A 21,065-nucleotide genomic window follows, 5' to 3' on the forward strand; every position below is an offset into this window, starting at 1 on the left:
AGCCGATTCTATTTTGCCCGGGGCCTTGGCTGGTGGATGATCCCTCCCTGTTCTTATCTCGACTCTCAGGCTTTTTGTTACATTTTTCTCCTCTCCATTTCACTGAGAGGAGGAGTGAGTGAGCGGCTGAGTGGTAGCTTAGCTGCCAACTGGGCTAAACCATTGGTCAGTTGCCGCGCTGGAGCCGGACTGATCTGCGGAGCAGCAGATCTCGGCACACACGGACTTTTCTCGAAAAGTCGGGAGACGCCGAGGGAGTGAAGAGACCCCCCAGGAGCCGGCAGCTCTCGCGGGAGATGCTAACATGGCCTGGGCGTTGCCAGAGCAATGGCGGTCCCTCCCACTCCTGTAAAAGACCCGCCCAGGGAGCGCGAGCAACCAGGAGCGCGGCGACCAGGATGGGCAAACAGGGCGTGGCGTGGCAGTTTGCGCGGCAGTTTGCGAGAGAAGGGCACAGTCAGGCAGTCGGGCTGCTGCTCGAAGAGGAAGGTTTAGTTGCCAGCTGTCACCTTCTCAGAAAAAACTCAGCCATGGTGACCACCCGACAGAAGGTGAAGACCTCCATAACTGGCAAGAGGGATGTGGGAGCGCAGACAGAGCTCCCACAGAAAGACACAGCTGTCCAGGTCTGAGCCTCTCCATGGTAAGTGGTGAGAACACCTGTGTGAGGTGTGACCAGGTGGAAGATCTGCTTATCATGGTTGCAGAGCTGAGAGAGGAAGTAGAAAGGCTGAGAAGTATCAAGGAGCCTGAGAAAGAGAAAGATCAGAGGTGTTGGGCACTGCCCGACCTGAAGCAAAAACATAAACAGGAAGACCCAGAAATGGCAACCCAAAACAAAGGGCATTCTGATTCCTCACCCCACATGACAGAGGACAGTAAGTCAAAGGTGAGCCACGAATGGAAAGAAGTCCGTGCTTGGGGCAACAGGCAACCCCCCCAGCTCCTTGCCTACCTCAGCTCCCCAGGTGCCCCTGCACAACAGGTATGAGGCTCTGGAGGTGGAAGGCCCATCGATGGATGGTGTAGCTGAGGGACCATCTGCACTGGAGGTGTCACCAGGGTCAGAGAGGACTATCCATTGTATCAAGACCGCCTCCACAGGGAAGAAAAGAAGGGTAGTAGTTATAGGCAACTCCTGTCTGAAGGGGACAGAAGGTCCAATATGCCGGGCTGACCCTGCTCTGAGGGAAGTCTGCTGCCTCCCTGGAGCCCGGGTTAAAGATGTCGCTAGGAAACTTCCTAGCCTGGTACGGCCCACGGACTACTATCCTTTACTACTCTTCCATGTGGGTGTAGATGAAACTGAAAAAAGCAGTCCACGGTCGACCAAGAGGGATTTCAGGACACTGGGAGAGCTGATAAGAGGATCTGGGGCACAGGTTATCTTTTCTTCCATCCTTCCAGTTGAGAGCAATGACACTGGAAGAAGCAAGTGCATTCAGTCGATTAATAAGTGGCTCCGTGGCTGGTGTCATCGCCACAATTTTGGCTTTTTCGATAATGGGATAGGCCACATGGCACCAGGCCTACTGGCACCAGACAGGACTTGTCTTTCTCAGAGGGGAACGAGGGCCTTAGCGCAACAGCCAGCAGGGCTCATTGACAGGGCTTTAAACTAGATTCGAAGGGGGAGGGGAGTAATATCAAGAATGATAAAGATATGCTGGAAGTACCTGAAGAACAGAAGAAAGGAATTCCAGCCGCTGCAGCCAAGAAGTCAGATTCATCTGGGGCCCAACTTAAATGCCTCTACGCTAATGCACGCAGCATGGGGAATAAGCAAGAGGAGTTAGAAGTGTGTGTGCACCTGTTGGAATATGATCTTATTGGCATCACGGAGACGTGGTGGGATGAATCCTGTGACGGGAGTGTCAAAATGGAAGGGTACAGGATCTTTAGGAAGGACAGGCAGGGGAGAAGAGGAGGAGGGGTTGCCCTCTATGTCAAAGACCAGCTAAAGTGCATGGAGCTGCACCTTGGGACGGATGAAGTCCCAACTGAGAGCTTATGGGTCAGGATTAAAGGGAGAGCAGGGACAGGGGACATAGTAGTAGGGGTCTGCTACAGACCACCTGACCAGGAGGACCGGGTGGATGAAGCCCTCTACAAACAGATAGGAGCTGCCTCATGTTCATGAGCCCTGGTCCTCCTGGGGGACTTCAACCACCCCGATATCTGTTGGAGGGACAACACAGTAGGGCATAGGCAATCCAGGAGGTTCCTGGAATGCATGGATGATAACTTCCTTCTCCAAGTGGTAGAGGAACCAACGAGGAGAGGTGCTTTGCTGGACCTTGTTCTCACCAACAAAGAAGGACTGGTGGGGAACATGATGCTCAAGGACAGCCTTGGCTGCAGTGACCATGAAATGGTGGAATTCAAGATACTTAGGGAAGCAAGGAGGGTGCACAGCAGGCTCACTACCCTGGATTTCAGGAGACCAGACTTTGGCCTCTTCAGGGATCTCCTTGGTAGAGTACAATGGAATGAAGCCCTGGAGGGAAGAGGGGGCCAGGAAAGCTGGTTAATATTGAAGGATCACCTCTTCCAAGCTCAGGAGCGGTGCATCCCAACAAAGAGAAAGTCAGGCAGGAACACCAGGACGCCTGCATGGATGGACAAGGAGCTCCTGGACCAACTCGGACACAAAAAGAAGGCCTATAGAGGGTGGAAGCAAGAACAGGTAGTCTGGGAAGAATACAGAGCAATTGTCTGAGCAACCAGAGATCAGGTTAGGAAAGCTAAAACCCGGATAGAGTTAAATCTGGCCAGGGACATCAAGGGCAACAAGAAAGGCTTCTATAGATATGTCAATGATAAAAAGAGATCTAGGGAAAATGTAGGCCCTCTCCGGAAGGAAACGGGGGACCTGGCTACCCGGGATATGGAGAAGGCTGAGGTTCTCAATGACTTCTTTGCCTCAGTCTTCACTGGCAAGAGCTCCAGCGGCACAGCCCAAGTCACAGAAGGCAAAGGCAGGGACTGGGAGAATGAAGAACTGCCCACTGTAGAAGATCAGGTCCGAGACCATCTTAAGAACCTGAAGGTGGACAAGTCCATGGGACCTGATGAGGTGCATCTGCAGGTCCTGAGGGAACTGGCAGATGAAGTTGCTAAGCCACTATCCATCATATTTCAGAAGTTGTGGCAGTCTGGTGAAGTTCCCACTGACTGGAAAAGGGGAAACATAGCCCCATCTTTAAAAAGGGGAAAAAAAAAGACCCAGGGAACTACAGGCCAGTCAATCTCACCTCTGTGCCTGGCAAGATCATGGAGCAGATCCTCCAGGAAACTATGCTAAGGCACATGGAAAATAAGGAGGTGATTGGTGACAGCCAACATGGCTTCACTAAGGGCAAATCCTGCCTGACTAATTTGGTGGCCTTCTATGATGAGGTTACAGCGTTGGTGGATAGGGGAAGAGCAACTGACATCATCTACCTGGGCTTATCCAAAGCATTTGATACTGTCCCACACGACATCCTTGTCTCTAAACTGGAAAGACATGGATTTGATGGATGGACCACTCAGTGGATAAGGAATTGGCTGGATGGTCACACTCAAAGAGTTGTGGTCAACGGTTCAATGTCCACGTGGAGGCCTGTGACGAGTGGTGTTCCTCAGGGGTCAGTACTGGGGCCAGTGCTATTTAACATCTTTGTTGGCGACATGGACAGTGGGATCGAGTGCACCCTCAGCAAGTTTGCAGATGACACCAAGTTGTGTGGTGTTGTGGACACACTGGAGGGAAGGGATGCCATCCAGAGGGACCTTGACAGGCTGGAGAGGTGGGCCTGTGAGAACCTCATGAAGTTCAACAAGGCCAAGTGCAAGGTCCTGCACGTGGGTCCGGGCAATCCCAAGCACAAGTACAGGCTGGGCGGAGAATGGATTGAGAGCAGCCCTGAGGAAAAGGCCTTGGGAGTGCTGGTGGATGAGAAGCTCACCATGAGCCGGCAATGTGCACTGGCAGCCCAGAAAGCCAACCGTGTCCTGGGCTGCATCCACAGTAGCATGGCCAGCAGGTCGAGGGAGGTGATTCTGTTCCTCTGCTCTGCTCTCGTGAGACCCCACCTAGAATACTGTGTTCAGCTCTGGGGTCCCCAACACAAGAAGGACATAGAGCTGCTGGAATGGGTCCAGAGGAGGCCACAGAAATGATCCAAGGGCTGGAGCACCTCTGCTATGAAGACGGGCTGAGAGAGTTGGGGCTGTTCAGCCTGGAGAAGAGAAGGCTCTGGGGTCATCTTATAGCAGCCTTCCAGTACCTAAAGGGGGCCTACAGGAAAGCTGGAGAGGGACTTTTTACAAGGGTGTGTAGTGACAGGAAAAGGGGCAATAGATTTAAACTGACAGAGGGGAGATTTAGATCAGATCTAAGGAAGAAATTTTTCACTCAGAGGGTGGTGAGGCACTGGAACAGGTTTCCCAGAGAAGTTGTGGATGCCCCATCCCTGGAAGTGTTCAAGGCCAGGTGGGATGAGGCTTTGAGCAACCTGGTGTAGTGGAGGGTGTCCCTGCCCATGGCAGGGGGGTTGGAACTAGATGATCTTTGAGGTCTCTTCCAACTCTAACCATTCTATGATTCTGTGACACCAGTTTTTCCATATTTCTTTCTTCAAAAGGAAGTCTATGTAATTTTTACATACCTGTGCAATTGTTCATCTTTATAGTTCCTTAGATTTACATTTGGCCACTAGAAAAAACATCAAATATAGTATTATATGAAACTTGTACATCAGTCCTTGATTAGTCACTAATATTTACTCATTTCTATTATGGTTCTGTTCACCTAATAATTAGAAGTGTAAGTTTTCTTGTATCTAATGTTACCTATAAAATAACCCCTTATTTTATTGAAAAGCCCACATTCTTGCTCCAAGAACTGTTCTATTATTTTCTACAGAAGGACAGGGAATGTTGGGTGCTTGCTATGTGTACAAGTCCATAATTTTAATGAAAATAGCAAACTATGACATGCTAACAAAAAATAAACAATTTTTATTTCATTTTTTTCTCTGCAAATAGCAAACAAATTTTGATACGCATAACAGGGAAATCAGGTTCTGTTGTTTCACTATTAAACCAATTTGTTTTTAAAATAATAATTTTTCTGTTATAGCTCTTAGTGCTTATTAAAATGGTATTTAAACTCCTCTGTCGATACTTTGTAAGATGTTTTAAAAAGGATCACACAAAGCCATAATAGTCTCTTCTGGACCTATCCTTTCTTCATATTATATTTTCTTCTGTTTTCACAGCCATCTCTATGGTTTTAGATTTTTTATTTAGATTTATTTTATTTATTTTCTCTACAGTCTCTATGGTTTTAGATTTATTTTTGTTGCTACTAGTATCTTCTTGGAATGGATTGAAAAAAAAGCACGTCAAACATTTTTTCTTTCCTACCTAAGTGATACAGATCTACATTTTCAGTTGGTATACTAGTATTAAGACATATAGTGCACTAGATAATGATCAGTAAAACTGACTACACTAATAACATTGAATCTACAGTGCCAGATTAAGCATGAAGCTCTACTGTTAACACAGTCTCAATTTCTCCATCCTGACCACTGCCACTTTTACTGCTATTTTAGCAGCACAGACAGCAAGCTGAGCAAGTAAAAAAAGGCAGTAAGGGACCATATGAGACGCAAGTAGTGAGGTGGTAGGAAAGCTGATGCTCCACAGCCATGAAGTTGCGATTGAGATGGGAGGGAGGTGAGTAGACACATGAGATGGTGAAGTCCATACACTGGAATCTGGATCCTGCTGATTCAGGGACTAAAGATGGACCACTCTGATAAACTGCACAACACCAGTGTAAGCTAAGATAATGTTAACAGAAACTAAAGTGGTTAGAATTTAACTGGAAAGCAGAGTAACTTCTCATTCTGAAAGATAGAAGTCCTTGATTTTAAGACATTTAGAACTATTCAACAGGACACTAGAAAAATATACTGCAGGGAAACCAACAGCTTGACCTAAATTTCAAGGGAGGAAAAAAACCCAAACAAAATATCAAAAAAACCCTCAAAAAACCTTAGTTGTCAACTACATAAAACTTTAATTGTCAAAGTACTGCACAGACTAATTAAAAAGTGAGATTCTGAAGAACAGTTTCTTGAGAATATCTTTAATACTGAATCAAAGGTAAAAATATCTATGATTAATAATCATAGATATTTAATAGTCTAGTAGTGTTACAGTAAAAAGTCTGTAGACAGTGGAATTCAGTGGAGCAAAGCTACTGTCATATACCTATTCAGGTCTTTAGACAGATTCTTGCTCTCTCAAGTTTATCAGTCCCTGAAAAAACACACAGAAACATTATGAGGGCTTTTTTAAATATAATCTTGATTATGTCTGTCACCATTAATCCTGTTTTGTACTTTTGCCATCTTTATAACAACATAGGAAAGACAACAGTAAGAAAATGTTACTGGAGGGTAACAATGGAAGGATGGATTTGATGCACAGAATAACAGGAGCTATTTTGGCTCTAAGACTATACTGAGTACTCATAAAGTTTTCTTACTCAAAGAAAGTCAGTCCTCTGCTTAAAAAAGAGGCAGTCCCTTAAAAGCTGTACATTAAATATATTTAAGATAATGCCCTCCCTGTCAGAGATATTTCCTGTATTTTGTGAAAACAAATTCATTTTCTAATGAACTTGATGCCATGGGACTATTTGTATTAGTTCAAAACATATAATAAGACTATATACTACTGAAGTTTTCATATGTGGCTCAGTCTAAGCATCTGAAGCTTTATCTATAACCCACCTCCAGCCTTAATCTTCAGTGCATGTTATATATTTACAAAAAAAAATCTGCTATGAAACTGAACAATGCAGTATCCTTATGTAGTTTGGACTGAAGTCTAAAGTATTAGCAACTTTAAAGTCACTATATCTTATTCTATAAAGTCTATTTCTATACAAATAAAGTTATATAAAATTTAATATATGCCTATCAAGAAACTTGTGAATTTAACTGTAGTGTATTTTTGTATATAGCTTAAGGGTTGTTTAAACCCATGAGATCCTGATTTTCTGAAATGAAACAGATTATGGGATTTAGTATGGAATTGATATTAGAAAGTCAAAACTCACATGTGAAATGGAGACTTTTTTGTTCCCCTCCAAATAATTTCATAAAAATAGCATCACAACCTTTTTATGCTCACCTTCAGTATGGTCCCTATCAGATTCCAATTCCACTTGAGGTTCTCTTTATGATTGAGAACTTGGCTGTCTCGAAGATTCATTACAAGTGCTTCTTCTGTATCCTAGAATACAGACATAAAATAACTACAGTAAGTTTCCTTGCATCATGTCTTGTCACATGATATACTTACTGTTCATGTAACAATCATTAAAAGGGCTATGCACCACAGTATTTTGCATTTGAAAGTAAATTGTATGGTTATGGTACTGCATTAAAAATGTAATAGTAAGAGATCATAATTTGGACTAAAAATCATTAAAAATCATTGTAATTCCACACCTCAATTACTAGAAATAAAATATTGTATCCACAAGTAGCTAGAAGACAAATTAAATGAAGAAAATTCTACAAAGAAATCAAATTAAATGAGAGAGTGAAGCTTGGGAGGTGGGATCTAAGTCTCCAAAATACAAAATCAAATTCAGTTTTGAAAAATCAATAATGGTAATACCTTTAAAATAAAGATGTCTTTCTGCACACGGTACTGATCCCTTTTTTGATGGGTTGAGATCGCTTTCTGAAGAATATGATCTAATTGAAGGCTGTAAGGTTTAGGTCCTCTTTTCTTCATCTCATGAAAACGTTTTAAGCAGTTCAGTGCGGCACTTGCTCGTCTAATAGAAAAAATACTATAATCAGTATCTGACAATTGTTATTCAAGTAAAGAGCACCACTGCCATATCTTGAGTTAAATAAACATAGCTCAAGAAAGAATTCACAAATAATTCCAAAGCCAATAAAAAGAAAATAATTTTCTTTAGATAAGTTTTCATACTTCCATATTCCTCAGTCTTGTACTGAAATTATACAGAAAATTGTCTTTCAGAGTTTCTAGTACGGAAGAATGAGCCTTACTGATAACTTTTCTTCTACTCTGCAATTAGTGGTACCTTTCAGAGTTCACAGAAGATACTGCAAAGTTTAAAGTTGATAAAGTATTGTGAGATGTCACAGTAGATCAACATTCTACAGTGAAGTTGAGATGGCTAGCTTCAACTTTGACTAACAATGTATTTCTTGTAAATTGTCTTCCCCTCCCCAGAGGGTGGCAGGAGTGTCAGTAATATATTTCCTGCTCTTTATATCTAAACAGCTCAGCAACAACATGTAAGAAATTTTCCAGGAAAAGATAGGAAGTAATAGAAATGACATTTGACATGGGCAGAAACAGTTAATTGCAAAATAATGGTAGCAGGAAAAAACATTTGCTGAGCAAATAAAATAAGGAATTCTAAAAAATGAGGAGGTAAGTCTATCTTTCTTCCCCATAAACAAAAATTCTCATAGGGTAGGAGAGTGTTTTTTTTGTATTCTCTTCAAACAAAATACCTGTAAATTTGGTCGCCTATCTAAATTACATAAATTTAATCCGTAACAGGGCTTATGGTTTTTCAGAGTATGAAATAATGCAGAGCGTTGACTAAAATCAAGATCCCCAAATATAACAAATACAACATCTACAAAATCGCTTTCTTCCAACAAAACCAGAACTTCTTACTACTCTATCAGGTATGTCCACAAATGCCAAAAAGCAAAAAAATTGCAGGTAATCTACAAACATATCCCTTCTGTTCTTCATCCTTCCTCTCCTCCCACAGCTTTGATCAAGTGGAATACCCTGTGAAGGAGTTTCAGATATGCTTTTTTTGAAAAATAACTGTGTTTTCACACATCAAAGTCTTCTAGTGACATGTAAGAAATCTTCAAAACTAAAAAGCAGAAAAACATTAAGTTTCTGGGAAGCACTCCACAAGCAGCATTTATCATTTCACAGTAGCAGTTTGAAAAGATTCTGTAAATTTATCACTGTCAACACGATAAAAGACAAAATACAAAGTTATGATACATTTATCAGAATACTGATCTGACAAACCAGATCAGGAATGGCAAGAGTAATTACCAAAAACATTTCTTATAATTTACTATTAGAAAAAAAAACCCAACACACTCAATTTAAATGGTCTTCTACAAAGAAATGCAAGTAAGACCACTGAGTTAAATAAACATTTTAAAGACACTAGAATCTATCCAATTATTTGACTTCTTTCCTCAAGAGGTTTAAATTGTATGAAGTACCCTGGAGATGGTATTTTATGACACAGCACTTCAGAGGTTAAATTGCAGGATTAGTAGATGTATAGAGAAATTCTAAAATATAAATAAAATAAAAAAGTCCACAGGTTTTTAAAGTTTCAAAATTCAGGTGTTTCTCATTCAAAGAGGAATAGAAAGCTTCTACAAACATTTGTTTCAAGTCAGATGTGTAAATATAACTAATTTGCTTACTATGACTGCTAAACAGTTCCTAATGCTGCTTAATATGCCACTGCAGAACATTGCACTAAGTTGTTTAAAATTTCTGTTCATAGTCTTATATTTAAATGGAAATGAAATGAACTGAAAAAATTATCAGTGTAAACTTCAAACAAACGCACCAGAAAGTTTTAACATAATTACTGTTACAATGACCATTTTCTTCTGAAGAGAAAAAGGTTTAAAAAACAGCCCCATGCCAATATTACATTTTTTGCTCTTGTTCACACTAATAATGATTCACTGATTTGGTCTGTTACTATTTAATTAGCTATAGATAAACATCAAAAGAAAAAAACTGGTACAGGCTTTTTTAGCTTGGAAAGCTTAATTGTATCAAAATGCCAAAAAAGAAGTGTGAAACAATGGAGAGGTCAAACACAAAGAACATATCTCAGACGGTGCTTGGTCAAACAGTGCCTTAAAATTAATTTAAGAAAAATTCTGTGTAAAAAAAAAATCTTGCAATCTATGCAAAAGTGTTCTGAAATCTACTATCAAAACTTTCTTTCCAAATTTGTGAATTTCTAAATTGTTACTGTAAACAGATCACACTTTTGGAATCATGCACTGAAAACTATTTCCCTAGTAAGTGTCTGTCATGGTTTGATGTGGAGGGGGTGGGGGTTCTGGTGGCAGGAGAGGGGTTTTGCTCCCTGTGACCTTCCTGGTTTTGGAACCGGGTCAGACCTGGTTCTGGCCACCAGATCAGACTCCCATCCCCCTCGGGGCTTGAGCCAATCAGCGCCTCTGCGAATTGCCCTATTTAAGTCGGGACAAAGGAACCGGAAAAGGTGCTTTGCCCAGGAGAGAGCAGAGAAGGGAGGAGGGCACTGCCCCCGCTCCCTGGCTCCTGGCTGGGCAGCTGCCTGCGTCGGGCCGGCACCGCCCACGGAGAATGGCGGTGGCGGAGCCGGCTGGGGAACTCGGGGGCACCCCACTCCCGGGGTGCCCACTGGGCTGAGTTCACCTGGAGAGGACTGAGATCTGAGAGAAACAGCCGCATTGACAGCAGGTCAGTGAGGATGGAGCAGGAGGAGGTGTGCCGGAGCCGAGTTTCCCCTGCGGCTGATGGTGAGATAGCAGGCGGCCCCCCTGCAACCAGGACGGCCTCGGTGGAGTAGAGACCCACTCGCAGCCCGTGGAGGGAAGATGCCTGAGCCTGAGGATGGTCGTGTTGGGACACACGACAAGGCAGAGAGGCATCTGGAGTCTGCGTGACGACTCACGCCGGAGCGAGTGGCTACAGCTCCCTAAGTACCCGAGACTGTGGTAAAGCCCACACTGGGGCAATCCATGGGGAAGGATTGTTTCCTGTGGGCTGGACTCACGCTGGAGAAGTTTGTGGATTTTTCCTCATGGGTAGGGGATCCACTGGAGCAGGGGAAAAGGGTGTAAGGACTCCTCCTCCTTTAAGAAAGAAGCAGCAGTAACAGCACGGAATGAACTGACCTGCACTCCCCCAGTCCCTGCCCCCTGCGCCGCTGGGGGGAGGAGGATGTCGGTTTTAAGATCTGGCTTTGTTTCTTTTTATCCTCTCACATAACCAGTTTTGTTTCCCTTTGTCCTTTTAAGTAACCATCAATAAATTGTTTTGCTTTTAAGAAAGCCAAGTCTGTTTTGCCCAGGACCATGGTTGGTGGGTGCTCCCTCTGTTCTTGTCTCATCCCTCAGTCCCTTTATTATATTTTTCTCCTCTCCACTTTACTGGAGAAGGAGAGATTGTGTGAGTTTTAGTTGCTGGATCAGCCTAAAACCACGACAGTGTCACAGAGCATTTCTATATTCTATTTTTCTTTTAAATAAAGACAGCAATGGTTTCAGCCATCAGAAAACTTGTAATGTAGGTTTTCACTCAACTGCAGGAGGAAAAGGAGCTGTACATATTTTCACTTTTAAGTGTAACAGAATTCTTACAGTCTTTTCTCTTTCATGATGTCAAAAGATGCTGCCATATTCATTAGCGTTGGTAAGCAGTGCAGGTGATGGCTGTGAGAATGAGGAAGGATTGTATTTGCCTAAACAACAACAGAAAACTTGTTAGAATAACTTATTACAACATTTTAAGCCATTTCTTTAGGATCGGCATATGAAGAATATACCACTTTTCACAAGACTTTCACTTTATGCCTTTTGCATAACGTCAGAGCAATAATTAAACAAATAATTTTGAATCTGAAATACGACTGAAAAAAACTTAATACAATTTTAGGACTCAGAGTCTTTCAGAGTCATTTTATTTGTATTTTTTGCATTGATGGTTTTTAAAGTTGTAAAATAAATAAAACATGTAAAGCATCAGATATCCTTATGTCATGTGTATAAAAGTACTAAAAACCCTAAAATCAGAAATACAATTTAAGCTAATGATGTTCATTCAATACTTCTGACTACCAATGATTCCACACACAAAAAAATTATCTGATAAATAAACATCATTTCATAAGTTACTGGACATTTAGCAGCTTTTATTTTGGGAAACATGGGTTTTGGGAAACAATTTGAATAGTTGTGCAAATACGTTTAAAAACTAAAGAATAAATAAGATAAAGAAATTATTTCAATATCTTAAAATTAAACAGAGAACAAATATTTGTTAAATATTTTGATAAAAAATCATCTCAAACTAGTGAATCATCTCTTTAGAAAACGTAAAAATACCTATGATTTGCAGCATACTCAAATGTCAGTGCATCTAATCACTCCAATTCAAAAGCATTCCAGAAATCACGAAAAACAGCATACGTTAATATAGATTCCTCTTTTTAAAGTACATGGTTGACTGAACACTTCAACTATTCTGCCAATTATTTAAAGTAAAAAATCACTGAAAAGACTAAAGAACAGATTTGTTGTGGTTGTGACCCATGATGCTGAGCTGAGCTGTTGTAAATCATTGTAGTAATAAGCCTATGTCAATAATCATCTCGAGTGCATGGAGCTCCATGTGGGCATGGATGAGGAGCTGGCTGAAAGTTTATGGGTCAAGAATAAAAGGAGGACAGGGACAGGTGACACTGTATTGGGGGTCTGCTACAGACCACCGGACCAGGAGGACCGGGTGGATGAGGCCCTCTACAGACAGATAGGAGCTGCCTCACGTTCACAAGTCCTGGTCCTCATGGGGGACTTCAACCACCCCGATATCTGTTAGAGGGACAACACAGCAGGGCATACACCTTATTCTCACCAACAAGTAGGGGCTGGTGGGGAACGTGACGCTCAAGGACAGCCTTAGCTGCAGTGACCATGAAATGGTGGAATTCAAGATTCTTAGGGAAGCAAGGAGGGTGCACAGCAGGCTCACTACCCTGGATTTCAGGAGACCAGACTTTGGCCTCTTCAGGGATCTCCTTGGTAGAGTACAATGGAATGAAGCCCTGGAGGGAAGAGCAGCCCAAGAAAGCTGGATAATATTCAAGTATCACCTCCTCCAAGCTCAGCAGCGGTGCATCCCAAAAAACAGGAAGTCAGGCAGGAACACCAGGAGGCCTGCATGGATGAACAAGATGCTCCTGGACCAACTCGGACACAAAAAGGAAGACTACAGAGGGTGGAAGCAAGGACAGGTAGCCTGGGAAGAATACAGAGAAATTGTCCGAGCAACCAGAGATCAGGTTAGGAAAGCTAAAGCCCTGATAGAGTTAAATCTGGCCAGGGACATCAAGGGCAACAAGAAAAGCTTCTATAGATATGTCAGGGATAAAAAGAGATCTAGGGAAAACGTAGGCCCTCTATGGAAGGAAACGGGGGACCTGGCTACCTGGGATATGGAGAAGGCTGAGGTTCTCAATGACTTCTTTGCCTCAGTCTTCACTGGCAAGAGCTCCAGCTGCACAGCCCAATTCACAGAAGGCAAAGGAAGGGACATAGCCCCCATTTTTAAAAAGGGGAAAAAAGAAGACCCAGGGAACTACAGGCCAGTCAGTCTCACCTCTGTGCCCAGAAAGATCATGGAGCAGATCCTCCTGGCGACTATGCTAAGGCACATGGAAAATAAGGAGGCGATTGGTGACAGCCAACATGGCTTCACTAAGGGCAAATCCTGCCTGAATAATTTGGTGGCCTTCTATGATGAGGTCACAGCATTGATGGATAGGGGAAGAGCAACTGACATCATCTACCTGGACTTGTCCAAAGCATTTGACACTGTCCCACACTACATCCTTGTCTCTAAACTGGAAAGACATGGATTTGATGGATGGACCACTCGGTGGATAAGGAATTGGCTGGATGGTCACACTCAAAGAGTTGTGGTCAACGGTTCAATGTCCACGTGGAGGCCTGTGATGAGTGGTGTTCCTCAGGGGTCAGTACTGGGGCCAGTGCTATTTAACATCTTTGTTGGCGACATGGACAGTGGGATCGAGTGCACCCTCAGCAAGTTTGCAGATGACACCAAGTTGTGTGGTGTTGTGGACACGCTGGAGGGAAGGGATGCCATCCAGAGGGACCTTGACAGGCTGGAGAGGTGGGCCTGTGAGAACCTCATGAAGTTCAACAAGGCCAAGGGCAAGGTCCTGCACGTGGGTCCGGGCAATCCCAAGCACAAGTACAGGCAGGGCGGAGAATGGATTGAGAGCAACCCTGAGGAAAAGGCCTTGGAAGTTCTGGTGGATGAGAAGCTCACCATGAGCCAGCAATGTGCACTGGCAGCCCAGAAAGCAAATCGTATCCTGGGCTGTATCAAAAGGAGTGTGGCCAGCAGGTCGAGGGAAGTGATTCTGCCCCTCTACTCAGCTCTCATGAGACCCCACCTGCAGTACTGTGTTCAGCTCTGGAGTCCCCAACACAAGAAGGACATGGAGCTACTGGAGCGAGTCCAGAGGAGGGCCACGAAGATGATCCGAGGGCTGGAGCACCTCTATGAAGACAGGCTGAGAGAGTTGGGGCTGTTCAGCCTGGAGAAGAGAAGGCTCCGGGGTGATCTTATTGCAGCCTTCCAGTACCCAAAGGGGGCCTACATATGGCACCAATCATTCTTACCCAGCTGGATTGAGTTGAGATAATGAACTACTACTAATTACTAATCAACTCAAGGTACCGATCCTGCCTACAAGAGGCAGGCCATTTCCTCCTGGCTGTGGAGGATGCAACAGTGTCCTTGGTGCTGCAGCCCAGGCTGGTGAGCGACACCTACAGGAAAGCTGGAGAGGGACTTTTTCCAAGGGCGTGTAGTGATAGGACAAGGGGCAATGGATTTAAACGGAAAGAGGGCAGATTTCGATTAGATATAAGGAAGAAATTTTTTACATTGAGGGTGGTGAGGCAGTGGAACAGGTTGCCCAGAGAAGTTGTGGCTGCCCCATCCCTGGCAGTGTTCAAGGCCAGGTTAGATGAGGCTTTGGGCAACCTGGTGTAGTGGAGGGTGTCCCTGCCCATGGCAGGGGGGTTGGAACTAGATGATCTTTGAGGTCCCTTCCAACTCTAAGCATTCTATGATTCTATGATCCAGCCAGGACGATGACATCGAAGAATTATTCTACAAGGAAGTAAGAGAATTCTCTAGATCAGCTGCCCTTGTCCTTATTGGTGGATCTTAACTTCCCAGACATCAATTAAGAATATCATAAAGCAGACACAAACAAGTCCAGGAAATTCCTGAAGCATGTTGAAGATGATAACTTTTTGGTGCAGGTACTAAGGGAGCCAACTAGGAAAGGTGCCCTCCTAGTCATTGCTTGTAAATAGAGAGGGACTTGTGGGCAAAGTGATGATAGTGGCTGTCTTGGTCACAGCGACTACAAAGTAGTTGAGTTTCAAATCACTGGTGATAGGAGAAAAAACACCAGCAAAACTTCAACCCTGGATATGGGGAGAGCAGACCTCGGGCAGCTGAAGGAGTTAGTCAGTAAGGTCCCCTGGGAATCTGCTTTGGAAGGTATTGGGGTCCATGAAAGCTGGTCACTTTTTAAGAGCCATCTCTTAAGAGTGCAGGAGCAGGCAATTCCAAAGTGCCGGAAGTCAAGCAAATGGGGCAGAAGGCCAACTTGGCTGAGTAGGCATCTTCTAGAACTTGGGCAGAAAAGGAAAGTGTATGGACATTGGAAACAAGGACAGGCGACATGGGAGAACTATAGAGATGCTGTTTGCCACTGTAGGGAGAAAATTTGTGCAGTCAAAGCTTGATTAGAGTTCAAGCTGGCCAGCACTGTGAAGGACAACAAAAAGGGCTTCTTAAAATACGTTAACAGCAAAAGGAGGATCAGAGAGAACATTGGTCCATTGCTTGATGAGGTCAGTCACTTCACAAATAGGGATGTAGACAAAGTGGAGACGTTTAATGCCTTCTTCACCTCTGTCTTTAACACCGATGATGGTCCCTAGGACTCTCAGAGTCCTGTATTGGAAGACTGTGACTGGGGGGGATGATAAACTCCCAGCCAACTTTGAAGTTGTTTGGGACTTGCTGCTCCAGCTGGATGTGCATAAATCTATGGGACCTGATGGGATTAATCCCAGGGTACTGAAAGAGCTGACTGATGTCATCATGAGACCTCTCTCCACTATTTTTCAATGGTCTTGGGAGTCTGGAGAGGTCCCAGTCAAGTGGAAGGTGGCAAATATTGTCCCAATTTTCAAGAAGGGTAAGAAGGAAGACCCTGGTAATTACAGGTCTGTCAGTCTTGCTTCACTGCCTGACAAAATTATGGAGAAGATTATTCTGGGAGTTATTGAAAAGCACTTGAGAGACAATTCAGTCATTGGTCATAGCCAGCATGGGTTCACAAGGTTAAAGTCCTGCTTAACTAACTTCATTGCCTTTTATGACAAGGTCATCCATCTAGTTGACCAAGGGAAGCCAGTAGATGTGGGTTGTTGTTTTTGATTTTAGCAAAGCTTTTGATACTGTCTCTCATAGTATCCTTCTGGACAAAGTGTCCAGCATACAGCTAGACAAGTCCATAATATGTCGGGTGAACAATTGGCTGATGGGTTGGGCTCAAAGGGTTATAGTAAATGGGGTTACATCAGGCTGGCAGCCAGTCACCAGTGGGGTTCCGCAGGGCTCAGTTTTAGGGTCAGTGCTCTTTAATGTTTTTATAAATGATCTGGATGCAGGAGTTGAATGTACATTAAGTAAGTTTGTCGATGATACTAAACTAGGAGGAGCTGTGGACTCCCTCAAGGGTAGAGAGGCCTTACAGAGAGATCTGGATAGACTAGAGAGCTGGGAAATCACCAACCATATGAAATTTAACAAGAGCAAGTGCTGGGTTCTCCACCTGGGATGGAGTAATCCTATTTATACATACAAACTGGGGGATGAGAGGCTGGAGAGCAGCCCTGCAGAAAGAGATCTAGGGGTTTGGGTCGATGGCAAGTCGAATGTGAGTCAACAGTGTGCCCTGGCAGCCAAAAGGGCCAACCGTGTCCTGGGGTGCATCAAGCACAGCATACCTAGCCGGTCGAGGGAGGTGACTGTCCCCTTCTACACTGCCCTGGTGTGGCCCCACCTCAAGTACTGTGTGCAGTTTTGGGTGCCTCAATATAAGAAGGACATCAAACTATTAGAGTGTGTCCAGAGGAGGGTGACCAAGATGGTGAAAGGCCTCGAGGGCAAGGCTTATGAGGAGTGGTTGAGGTCACTTGGCTTGTTCAGCTTGGAGAAAAGGCTGAGGGGTGACCTCATGGCAGTCTACAGCTTCCTCAAGGAGGGCAGCAGGGGAGGAGATGTTGATCTCCTCTCTCTGGTGACCAGCAACAGGACACATGGAAATGGAATGAAGCTGTGTGAGGGGAAGTTCAGATTGGACATTAGGAAAAGGTTCTTCACTGAGAGGGTGGTCGGTCACTGGAACAGTCTCCTCAGGGAAGTGGTCACAGCACCAAGCCTGTCAGAGTTCAAGGAGTGTCTGGACGACGCTCTTAGTCATATGCTTTAGTTTTAGGAAATCCTTTGAGGAGCAGGGAGTTGGACTCGATGATTCTTATAGGTCCCTTCCAACTTGAGATATTCTATGATTCTATGAATAAATTTACAATTTCCTCTCATCTCTAGTTGTTGAAATAAGTATAAATCCTGTCAGCGTGGAGTGGTAAAGACTTTAATCTTCTTGTGATACAGCATGAAAGAAAAAATGAGAAGCTGCTATAAGAGAGATTTTAAGGAGAGGGAAAAGGAACAAAGCAAGATCCCTTCAGCTTCTCTCTACCAACAGCAGTGCTGAAAGAGCACTCCGTCAAGTTGAAGTTACCTGAATGAATAATATGAAGTGTCCAAGCCACATCCAGCTGAATATGAAAAAAAGTTTCATCTGCCTATCCTGCGAGGCAGAAATCTAAACACACTGCCACAGAGCTACCATCATTTTAGGAAAAGCAAAAAGCACCAATAGTCCTTTTCTCAAACATGGAAACCAATGAGTGAGTTAGCAGGACTCCAGCTTAAAAATACAACTGGTTACTGAGGATTATCCTTGGAGCAGAAGCCCTAGGACTCTCAGTAGATTCCAAACCACCTTCCTATTGATTCATGCTGGTTTTAATATATGAAGTGACATATTCTGTAATATAAAATAACCCATTATTTTGATGAAAAGTGGATGTTCCAAATTTGTAACATAAATTCAAAACTATAATAGAAAATATCTATTTACAATGAGCTATTAATATTACTTATACTCAGCAAAAAGTCTTACTTACCATGTGCAAAAGTTCTCCTAAAAGGATAGTCGCTCTAACAGATACATGGTCATCGCTACTTGTGATCACTTCAACCAGACCCTTCAAAAAAGTTAAAAAAATATTACATTTAACATATAACATCTTATTTTAATGTTTATAGAAAAAAAAGTAGCAAGCATCTATTTAAACTTCAAGTCATTAGTTACCTCTAGAATTCCATTAGTAATAAAAGCTGAAAGCACTAAAGCCAAATAATTATCCATGAGATCAGGCCTAAGGAGAAAAAAGTATGGAAATGGTTTAGAAAGTACATTGCTTATTGTGTCTGCAAGAAAACAATAAATTTTTTTTTCAACAACAACAGAAAACTAAAACAAGAGTTTAGACTGTTCACCTTGACCTGGCTCGATGTGGTAGTATAATTTTAGCTTCAGCAGCTACAAAGCCATCAGAAAGTCTCCAGCAGTCCTGAAACCTGCTTGGATCTATAACAAGAAAATATGGACAGTGATAATTATAACACTGGATTTCATAGTGTTATTTTAATAGTTGTCAGTATGTAAATAATAGTTCTTACTAACTGTTATTTCAGGTTTAAAATTATAGAAAATTTTGTCAGAAAGGATCTCTAACAAGTCATCTAATCCACACTCCTGCACAAAGCAAGGCTAACTTCAAAGCTAGGACAAAGATCTCACTTAAGTATCAACCAAAATAATGAAATTTCCAATTCATAAGCACATTAATCTTTTTTAACAGAAAATATCATAAATACCTAAAATTTTAAACTGTATATACATATGTCACAAAGTAGCAAGTTTGCAACAAAGAATGATTTATTTACTTATAAGCACGGAACAAGGATTAAGCTTGATTATACAACTGCATGACAAAGACATTTATAACCACTTTGAAGAAGAGAATTGCTGGAACATTAAAGGATGAGACTTGCTCCTTTTGGGCTCATACTTTTGCACTGTGAGACAAAGCAGTAGATACTCTTAGGTTTACAAAGGAGTAATTCTAAAGATAAAAGACTAACTCTGCTAAATATATAGACATGAAAACACATACACTTGCCCTAGGAAAAGTAAGTCTGTTGAAGTGCAGCGGAGATAGCTAGCAGATACATAATATATAGAAAAGACCCTTTTTCATAACTTCTGTAACATTCACCAACACTTCTACATTACTAATGCTTCTAACACTTCAAAGAAGTCTAATTTTTAGTAATGTATTTACACAGTCTTCTATGTAAATGCTCCACTACTGCTCTTGTATGAAACATACAACTGATATATAGTAAGGATGTCAGAAGAAAGTTAGACTTTTAGTAGCTTGATCAACACTGAACAGTTGATAGTTTTCATTCAGTGATGAAACAGTTAAGACTGACATAATTTACAATACAGAGGAAACAGTGAAGGGTTCAAATTTGTACAAGAGCTTAATAGAAAGAATTTTTATGTGAATCAGTACTAAAATACTTACCTACGCTGAGAAGTGCCTCAATAAATTCTTCTGCAACAACAGGGAGAGGAAGGCGAAATATATCATAAAGAACCTCAAGCAGACCTTGCTATAAAAAAAAGGCAGGAATTTTATAAATTTACAATAAATAGTCTTTTTGTTCACTATTAACACTGAAGTTGAGATTTCTAGAGAGTGCCAAAATTGGTGTCTTCGTTTCAGGGTTTTCATAATCTGGATGAATCTGGAGAAGAGAAGGGAAGGGGCTTGCTTACTTTCGAAGTGTGCCTGATTGTCACTATGAATTCTACAGAAGCTCAGGCTACTTGGATTACAGGTTTTTTAGAACAGTTACTGCTGCCACCATCAACTTCTTAATCTAGCAGGTAATTGGAAAGAAACATTTTTATTTATCTCAGATTCAATGCTTTAAACTCATAACTGCAGCTACTGTGAATTTGCTTTGACTTGTGGCCAGAGTAAAAATTAAGTTTATGCACTTTTCTCTCCTACATTCCCTCCTCTCAGACATAGAGAGTGTGATTCCATTCTCATTTTATGTGTAAGGAGCTGAGACAGAAAAAGCAAGCAACTTGCTTAAGATCATACAGGAATTTTACAATGGAATTACAGACTTACACTTGGGGGTCAAATAAACTTGAGGCTAGTGGTCTCATAATTGAAGTCTGCATTTAAACCACTAAACTGATAAAACTTAAAATTTTAAATGTTAATTAAAATGTCCAATATTATTCCTATATCAGTACTAAATATTTACCACCTACCCGTATTTCCATATTTGGTATACAGAGTACTCCAATAAGAGACTGAATCCCAGAATTTCCAGGTTTGCACAGACTAATAATACCTAGAAAACATTAGATACATAATATTCCATCACCAAGCAAAAAAAAAAGCATGAAACACATTGTTAAATTTTATTTCCAGTTTGAATGCAAGCACGGATGATAAAAATTACTAGCCATAAACATTTTTAATCTTTATAATGTCATCTCCTTTCTAATCAATGGTTAACAAAGCTTTATAATCACAAAACTTTGTTTCTTCATTAAAAACTATAGCTACTTTTACCTTTTCTACTGCGAACAGTATTCTCAAATTATCTGCAAAACCAACAACATGGAAGAAATAGCAGAAAAAAAAGACAAAATTGTCAATAAAGAATAAATCTTAAACCTGAAAGATTTGCATCGTCTTGGCAGAACTGTGAGCAGTTTCTCCATCAAAAGCTGTATCTTAAACTAACAAATTACTTAGTTACCTTTAATCTTAGGTGAATTCTAAACAGTGAGTTTAAATATACTTCGAATAAATAACATTCTTTATGCACTGTTTTTAATCATCTTTTCCCAAACGACAAGTGCTCATCTCCAGAATTTTCATAGATTTCATAGATTT

The 21,065-nt window shown here is 42.0% G+C and overlaps 1 protein-coding gene across 1 annotated transcript in view; it reads right to left on the reverse strand.

The window, feature by feature from the left end:
- LOC147526195 (rapamycin-insensitive companion of mTOR-like) overlaps positions 1 to 21,065 on the reverse strand; it is a 198,523-nt gene that overhangs the window by 102,000 nt on the left and 75,458 nt on the right. Inside the window, exons 11-19 of the mRNA XM_086630302.1 lie at positions 20,432 to 20,514; positions 19,668 to 19,755; positions 18,571 to 18,661; positions 18,383 to 18,449; positions 18,195 to 18,275; positions 11,466 to 11,566; positions 7,687 to 7,849; positions 7,195 to 7,296; positions 4,653 to 4,699 (exon numbers count right to left, since the gene is read on the reverse strand). Coding sequence (XP_086486428.1) covers positions 4,653 to 4,699; positions 7,195 to 7,296; positions 7,687 to 7,849; positions 11,466 to 11,566; positions 18,195 to 18,275; positions 18,383 to 18,449; positions 18,571 to 18,661; positions 19,668 to 19,755; positions 20,432 to 20,514 — 823 coding nt within the window. The remainder of the gene's footprint in view (positions 1 to 4,652; positions 4,700 to 7,194; positions 7,297 to 7,686; positions 7,850 to 11,465; positions 11,567 to 18,194; positions 18,276 to 18,382; positions 18,450 to 18,570; positions 18,662 to 19,667; positions 19,756 to 20,431; positions 20,515 to 21,065) is intronic.

The sequence above is a fragment of the Tauraco erythrolophus genome, chromosome W (assembly GCF_009769465.1).
Source record: "Tauraco erythrolophus isolate bTauEry1 chromosome W, bTauEry1.pri, whole genome shotgun sequence".
Classification (NCBI taxonomy): Eukaryota; Metazoa; Chordata; class Aves; order Musophagiformes; family Musophagidae; genus Tauraco; species Tauraco erythrolophus.